Raw genomic sequence first — 8499 nt, 5'->3', positions numbered from 1 at the left:
ATTAGGTTTATCAATGATATTGTTTTTATTCAGATGTTATTTTTTGCTGACATTTTAAACAAAAATTAGTCTCTAATTTTTAAGGACAACTGTAGAAATTACATATAAAAGTAAGGTTGAAAGGGGGACATTAGGGCGTCCCCCAGGACCGCAATTTTTGGGGGGATAAAGAGTCAAAAAGAAGGACTGTCTCTCTCAAATGGGGACGTATGGTCACCCTAATCATCACCTAACCTAATGAGACCAGATTTTTTTTTAAAGCGGGACATTTCATATATATATATATATATATATATATATATATATATATATATACATACATACATATATATATATATATTTATATATACATATATATATATATATATATATATATATATATGAATATATATATATATATATAGATATATATATATATATATATATATATATATATTACTTACCTTTAATATTTATACTTTTCACTGGATGAAATCTTTCTTTAATAATTCTGGAGTTGTTTCCATATATACATACATAGAAATAGACAGATAGATAGACAAAGACAAACATACATATATATATATATATACATAAATTCATGTAAGCATATGTACATATTCGGTTAATCCACAGACATGTGCACCCACCTACACATACTGTCATACATATACCGTAGCATTATGAGATATATATATATATATAATATATATAATATATATATATATATATACACACACATACTACCATCGTACCTTCGGTGACGTTCTCGGCCCTTTATTCTGCCGACATCAGCAGCTGCAAAAGGCCGCACTTTATACACTTTACAGTACTATAATAGTCTTTTAATTCACTTCATTGGGTATCGTAGCAGTCGAAGAAGACGATAGAAGTTACCAGCTAGTGAAATGGCAAAATTAAAATGGGGACAGTATTATTTTTGTAGAACAAAAACGGACAAACGTGAAAAAAAAGCGGGACTCTGGTCACATTAAGTCCTAACCTAAATGATTTTGTTTGTATGGTGTTTTTACGTTGCATGGAACCAGTGGTTATTCAGCAACGGGACCAACGGCTTTACGTGAACTTCCGAACCACGTCGAGAGCGAACTTCTATCACTAGACATACACATATCTCACTCATCAGTGGAATGCCCGGGAACCGAACTCGCGGCCACCGAGGTGGTACGCCAACACCATACCAACCATGCCGCTGAGGCGCTTCTCACCTACTATGACGGTTTTTTTTATCTATACATTTCATAAATATAACGCTTATTCAGAATACACATTACATCTACACATAAATTTTGACTGTTTTCTGCATTACGTAGGTTGAATAAATTTGGTACTTATAATGTAAAAGTGACTTTAATTTGAAGACGGGCCAACTTACTCAGAGAAAAAGTTTCGAACGCACTCGTTACGTAACTTATGACAGCATTTCTTCCCTCTTTCTCGATGGATGATTGGCTATACGTAACGAAGGCTAGACCTCTGGCAACAATGACATAAAAATTTAAATACAAGCAAAGCAGTACACCTTTATGAACTCTGAAACCTCTCCACTGATAACTGTCATAATGAACAAACCAACAAAATATGTTAATAAATACAAAAACACTTCGATTATTAGTCTAACCCCCAAAATAAGTGTCCTAAGAAATTAGTCTACTTTATAGGTCACAATCAGATTGACAAGATGTAGGGAATAGTTGGTAATTTTCAAAAACATAGTAGACAAGTTTGATTTGATAACTGCTATATCCAATGTCAAGCAATTTTTATTTATTGGCTATATACCTATTTACTGAAAAAAAATAGCCGGTACCGTATTTTGGCTTTAAACCTTCACCAATAATTATCGTCAAAATGATGACTTAATGAGGCTCCACCCACTTTGGTCTCGTTATAATTCAGGATAACACTGAAGGCTATCATGGTCATTGTTGGATTAGAAAATTTAACCTCTGGCTATAAAAACTAATTTTTCGAGTAGTTGTAAGAAGTGCTAAATGATCCTGAAGGATCCCAGCAGTTGGCCTGAACGTTTACTGCTATTACTACTGTTGCGGCGGCACTACTGCTACAGTAGTATTAATTACTACGCTAGCACAGATACCCCACCCACTTCTATGTATCGTTCTCCTATTCATAGTCTTTATATCCAACACGGTCGTACGGCCTAAAGTAGAAGAGAAAAAATTATATCGGATGATCTGTTGGTCTGCTGGAGATTTTAGCACATATAAGCTTGTATTTACTTTGGATAAAAATCTTATTTTAACAAAAATAGTTATAAAAAGACTGTTTGCATACAATCTCTCTCTCTCTTGGTGGCATAGTGAATAGTTAATGGAAATGTTCAAAATCCTGAATGACATTACAAGTATTATAATCATGTTACGCTAAATACAAATCAGACCATAAACATTGGATTTAAACTAGAAACTGAATAATGACCTATTCAGGCTATAATAAGTATGGCCACGGGCTTTCTCTTGCTGTAAAAAGTTGCAAGTCGTAAGACAAATGCAGTTTTGCAACCACGGGGACAATTCCAAATCCTGTTAGCCATTCTTGACTGGTATGGGTTTCAGACCCAATGGAACAAGGTGAATGAGTTTCTGTCTGGTGGATGGGCGGGCCAACATTTCGTAAAACGGTGTTTACCTTGCTTACGTAATGAATGTTTTTCGACTCTTGGCTCGTAATCATTGGCCATGGCGTTGGCTAGATAATTTTTACTCAATAAAAATTAAAACTATCGGGTTTAGGTTATTGATAATGCTGACAAAATTTGTGTGCGGTTGTAAAATATACATATGTCAACTTTCAGCTACATCCGATGCTTTGGTAAGGAGCAAAGTCCAAAAAACTGTGTTATAGAGGCCCTGAATCTCATAGTAAAAGAGACAGAGGTCCTCGCCTTATGGATATGGCAGCCCTTGTGGCAATACCAGATGAGGTGCTTGTCTCTCAACGTGCATAACTTCCAAAGTTACCACACTTCGCTAGTTTGTGTCTGTTGTTCCATGATTGGTCAAATGAAGTCACGTCACATAAAAAAATAAAGTTTTGGTCAAGAGCTTGCAAATACATAAGAATTTGATTTTTTTTTTATCTCAGGATTAAGGAAAACAAAATGAGTTTGTAATTTTGTTTTTATTCGATCCGAACTGTTCACAGGGACATGAGCAGTGGCTTTGGAGAGGCAGCTTTCAGTCACAGACGGCGAAAAATGAGAAGACCAAAGTCCACAAAAAACATTAGTCTTTAAACTCGGCTTCACTCTTTGACTACTTAATCCAAATAGGCCGCCAGGGCAAAGGTGCAGACACAGAAATATTGCTGCCGCTGCCACTGACCGTTCACCGGTAAAGAATTCTGACCTAGACTAAGACATATATACTCTTGTAGGCTTATTTTAGACTTAGCACTTCACAACACCAAATCTTTATTGACACCACAATCATATACTGTACCACTGATTTCCTTACGTCTATTATCTGATTAAGGACATCGTGGATATTCATTTTCCCTACATCTACGGTTATTAATATCAATAAGTACGTAACATGAGTGAATGATTATTACGTATGAATATCATAATAGCAATGGATCATTTCGCATTTATGTATGGAAGGATATTCGCTATCAACTAATGCTGTAGAACTAAGAGTTTAGGGATATATATTATATGGGTTTGTTGTGTCTGTAATATATATAATATATATAATATATATATATATATATTATATATATATATATATATATATATATATATATATATATATAAACACTAACTAATTAATGCAAAGTCATAGAAATAATCAAAGGAGTGTCTTCCTTTTGTTAATCCTTAAATGTAAGTAACAATGAAAACTAATATCAATATATATTTAGTATACTACTTTAGCACAGTGAATGGTAAAATATTAAACATCATACAGCCTTAAAATTAAATCTTGTGCATTACTGAAAGTTCATTTCTTTTTTATCTTTTATATACATTCTTCCTCTTTAGAGCTACGAAATCGTTCTTCTACCTCCAAATTAAGGAAAGTTAAAAGCATTTGCTTCGACTCCGCCGTTTGATATGCAATTGTTTTTTAACAGATAGAAACCACGACGCTGAACTCTTCTTTTTTTAAATGATCGGATAACATCTAGCAGCGTTCCGTTTAGAAGACGTAGAAGATTTAAAAAGATTATGCATTCCTCTATTGTCTTGAGTATTATGTTACCTAAGCTACAAAGTCTTAATGTAAAATGAATCCGTCCTTTGTATCAATTTGCATCTTTTCACGTACTCTGTTCTGCAAAATCCGCAGAAAAAATGAAAATGTTTTGCCTGAGCTGCTGTGAACTTCTCGAACTGTGAAACCAAGTTGCGCTTCCTTCATCATTATAGTCTAACACAAAGCCGGCACTATTCCTTATTGTTCAAATTTACAATCACACACATCTTCACACAATTTGCTCCATTGCAATAAGTAACTGGTTATCTCTAAAGTGTAATACAATACGTTGGCGAAGCTTGAAGACATATACACCAATCTCAGTGTTTACGTTAAACTTGCTTTAACTCGTTCATTGAAAGTTCTTGAATTATTTTCTTCCTTCTTCAGGTTTGCTTGTGCCTGACGCTTTGCTTGTTCTGCAATAACACTTCTACGTTCTTCGTTCAATCAGATAACTTACCTGAAACGTTGATTTTCACTAAGGTTTATTATTCTTCAAGATTTACAATCTTAACCGAGTTTTTGGGTCAAGTGAATCCAATGGAAAGTAGTTCGTAAGATTTTAAGTGCTTATTTTTTATTTTATATTAATGTCATCTGTGAATCAGGTTCTCTGACCTGCTGTAGATGTTGCTTACTGTGACGGCATATTATTTAGAAATTGGAGCTTACAGATTCCTTCCTAGAACCAATTCTTGAGGGTCCAGGCTAAATCTGTACTTGCATTTGATATGGAAGGAAGACAGGTCTTGCAGCCATAAGACCGAGTCCAAATCGGAAAATAAAGATCAAATTCAGCTTTTGAATCAAACCCAACAAAGCTACAACAATCCCCGATCGCTCCGTCAAAATCGTTTTTCCTTCCGATCAAAAAGAGTCGTTTTGCTGCGCAAAGTCATTGCTATTGGATGTTAAATTGGTTGACCTTGACCTTGACCTAGAGTGACAGCTCTGACCTCATCACACCAAACGAACTCTTTCCGAAAACCATCGAATACAGATTTCGCAGACTATCGAACCAAGTTGAGTTTGCTTGAAATAAATGACTTTGATGCAAATAGTCGACTGAACTCAGTCTTTCGATGCTGGATGAACTTCCCTCTCGTTTCTTGATAACCTTTAATCTACGACTCGATTCAGTATAGATTACTACGATACTTTGTCTAAATATTTGCATGATTTTCTATGTGGCGCTCACCCCGGCACTTGACCACTTGCTTCAAATTGACACTTAATATTAAAATCACGGGTCTGTGGATACGATATGTATTTCTTAAGTGATACTGACTCATCTCAACTCTGCGTCTTCAACGCTTTTGATAAGTAATCGATAAAATGACTAGAAACTCTTACAGCATCATAACATTTCTTCCTGGTTTATGGCGGATTTGAAGAAAATTGCCGGCTGATGGTTCGATCACTATCGAATGAGATGAAAACTAATTCACTTCCGCGTTTATTATATCTTGGAGAGAAAAGGTTTGGGCTCCGTTTATTTCTCTTGCAACTGCATTCGCCAAACCAATGAGATATGTACTTTTAAGAGTCAAATTTTAGAAGCCAGACAATGGTTCTTCGCGCGTTGACAGTTCCTAGATGTAGGAGAGAGAAGAGGATTTCCCTTTATTGGGGTGAGTCTTGATCGTAGTATTTAAATCTCTTCACTTCAACTTTATACAAGTGACCCTGTTTTCGGTACCGCCAATGTGGCCTCTTTCGGCCCTGAATGAATTAGGCACTGATAGCGTTTTCTTTTTCTTTTTGCTGTAGTATAACACTGTTCTTCTGTTTAACGGGTTGGTGTTGTCCCACTGAAATAAAGAAAATGTTTTTTAGGCAATTTTTTTTTAAAGAGCAAAGGGCAATGGGACGGGTTACCTAAAACCCTTTTTTAGCTCATACACGATGTCAGCAGAAAAAGGAAGAGAAAGGAAGTAGGGCGTTTATGCTAATTGAGGGAGAAGAAAGAATTAGACTACCTTGGTAAAAAAAAAAGTTGGGGGCCGGGGCGGGAGGACTTCCAAAGTTAGTCAGAAGGAACGAAACGGTTCCCGATTCATTTAACAGATGAACTGCCGATTTTCACATGGTTAAAGTTGTAAGAGGTGGCATGACGTGTGTTACGAAACCGCCCTACAAGAGGAAAGATTCACCAACCGAGCTCAACAGAAAACAGTGGAGAGAGAGAGAGAGAGAGAGAGAGAGAGAGAGAGAGAGAGAGAGAGAGAGAGAGAGACGAGAGAGAGAGAGAGAGAGAGAGGAGAGAGGAGAGAGAGAGAGAGAGAGAGAGAGGGGGGGGGGGCCCAGTTCTGCAGCACCTAAGAGGATGGAATGAAGTCTTCACTAACCTTAGAGACATTTACTTCTCTGAAGTAAATCGCGCTTTTGTTTCACATAAGATAACCAAGTGTAATTGTTTTTATATGAGAAGACGATCACTTTCAATCATCTTCAGATTTCATCATAATGCTGACTAACATCAAGACTGGTTCTACAACACCCGATTTATAGATTTAAATACCTCAAATTATTCCTGACTGGATGTGTTAACAATAAATAACCACGTAATAGTCGTCACTATTACCATTCAAAATAAATATTACTTACAAATCTTAACAAGGCGACGAATGCACTTACTTTCTCTGATAAGGCGGTGGGTCGGGCCTGGACAGCGTGGCATAGTCTTCGAACCGTCTGCTCCTGCGGAAATTCAGGACAAGTTATGATAAGAATCCCAGATTGACAAAGACAAAACACTTTTCTACGTTTCCAGATTCAATGACCCTTCTATTTCGCCTCTCGCCATCAGAACCAACTCATTCTCCCAGTCAGCGACTCCAAGTTTCCTTCTTTGCTTTCCCTACACTTCGCGCCAACAGGCATTTACACTTACAGGCTATGGAATTTGGAACATTCACTAACGAAACGGGAGACAAAAACGAGGATAAACACTGAAGTGCGAATTCCCGGCAATATCCTCTCGGTAAATAACGGAAAAATCTTAACATTCTTAGTTGTAAGGGAAACAAAATTGTTGAGGCTTTTCTGGGCCTTTGTAGGTTACAGATCAGTAACGCATAACTTCATAAAAGGACTGGATATTCTAAATTAAACATTGGAATCATCCTAATCACACTACTTCATGAATTCATTAGCCGGCAATATTTTGAGAAAAACAAATTATGGTAAAAATCATCGTGAATTACGTGAACTTAGTAATATGCAGGTACCTATTAAACATGTAATTGCTCAATTGCAAAAGCACTGTTAAAACACTGTGTGAAAATAACTCGCCAATGACTTCAACACACTTTATATTCTCATTCATGATGACTTCAAAACACTACATTCTCATTCACCACTGATTTCACGTCCGGACATAATCTCATTCGGTAACGCCCTCAGAACTATAGACATATTCTTATTCTTTAATGTCCTCAGAACTAGACATATTTTTATTCGTTAATGACACCAGAACCCTCCAAATAGCTTTGCAACCAAGTGATTCCCCCGCCCTAATGAATTCAAAATCCTGCTCACTCTAAATTGGTTATTCAATTCAAAACCCTCCACATCGCCATAGACTAATAACTTCAAAACTCTCTTCTTCTTCTTCTCACCCGAGCGTCGAATTCCTGGGAAGGGTGGAGGAGGGGCTGGCGGTGCGTGACCTGGGGAGCGTGTCAGCCTGGGTGGTGGTGGTGGCCGTGGAAGGGTGAGGAGAATGCTCGTGCTGCCGGTTCAGCATCCTCAGAGCCTCCGTGGCCTTGTTGATGCTGGCGTACTGCACCATCTGGATGTCCTGGCCCTTGGGGATGCTGCCGGGAAGACATTCTTCGTTACTCAGAAATGCAAATTATGTTACGAAGGATTACAAATACTAAGTAACAACTTTGCACTGCAAAAATGTCTGCACTACAAACAAATACCAACTTTGTACTCCAAAAATGTCTGCATTACAAATAAATAACAACTTTGCACTCCAATAGTGTCTGCATTACAGATAAATAACAACTTTGCACTCCAAAAACGTCTGCATTACAGATAAATAACAACTTTGCACTCCAAAAATGTCTGCATTACAGAAAAATAACAACTTTGCACTCCAAAAATGTCTGCATTACAAACAAATACCAACTTTGCACTCCAAAAATGTCTGCAATGCAAATGGGTAACAACTTTGCACTCCAAAACGTCGTCATTGCAAATATATCACGCATCAAGATATAAAATTATGCACTATCTGAAAAATATGTCAGTCTTTCTCTGCAGAAAC

The 8499-nt window shown here is 36.8% G+C and overlaps 1 protein-coding gene across 2 annotated transcripts in view; it reads right to left on the bottom strand.

Moving 5' to 3' along the window:
* Nucleotides 1–3735: 3735 nt before the first annotated feature.
* Nucleotides 3736–8499, bottom strand: part of LOC135219732 (epsilon-sarcoglycan-like) — a 24622-nt gene continuing 19858 nt past the window's right edge. For both annotated transcript variants that reach the window (XM_064256739.1, XM_064256740.1), the window contains 3 exons: nucleotides 7844–8041; nucleotides 6861–6923; nucleotides 3736–6034 (listed from right to left, as the gene is read on the bottom strand). In XM_064256739.1, the coding sequence (XP_064112809.1) occupies nucleotides 6013–6034; nucleotides 6861–6923; nucleotides 7844–8041 (283 nt within the window). In that variant the 3' untranslated portion in view covers nucleotides 3736–6012. The remainder of the gene's footprint in view (nucleotides 6035–6860; nucleotides 6924–7843; nucleotides 8042–8499) is intronic.

Source organism: Macrobrachium nipponense, chromosome 1 (genome assembly GCF_015104395.2).
Source record: "Macrobrachium nipponense isolate FS-2020 chromosome 1, ASM1510439v2, whole genome shotgun sequence".
NCBI classification, from domain to species: domain Eukaryota; kingdom Metazoa; phylum Arthropoda; class Malacostraca; order Decapoda; family Palaemonidae; genus Macrobrachium; species Macrobrachium nipponense.
This window is presented reverse-complemented; position numbering and strand designations above follow the sequence as displayed.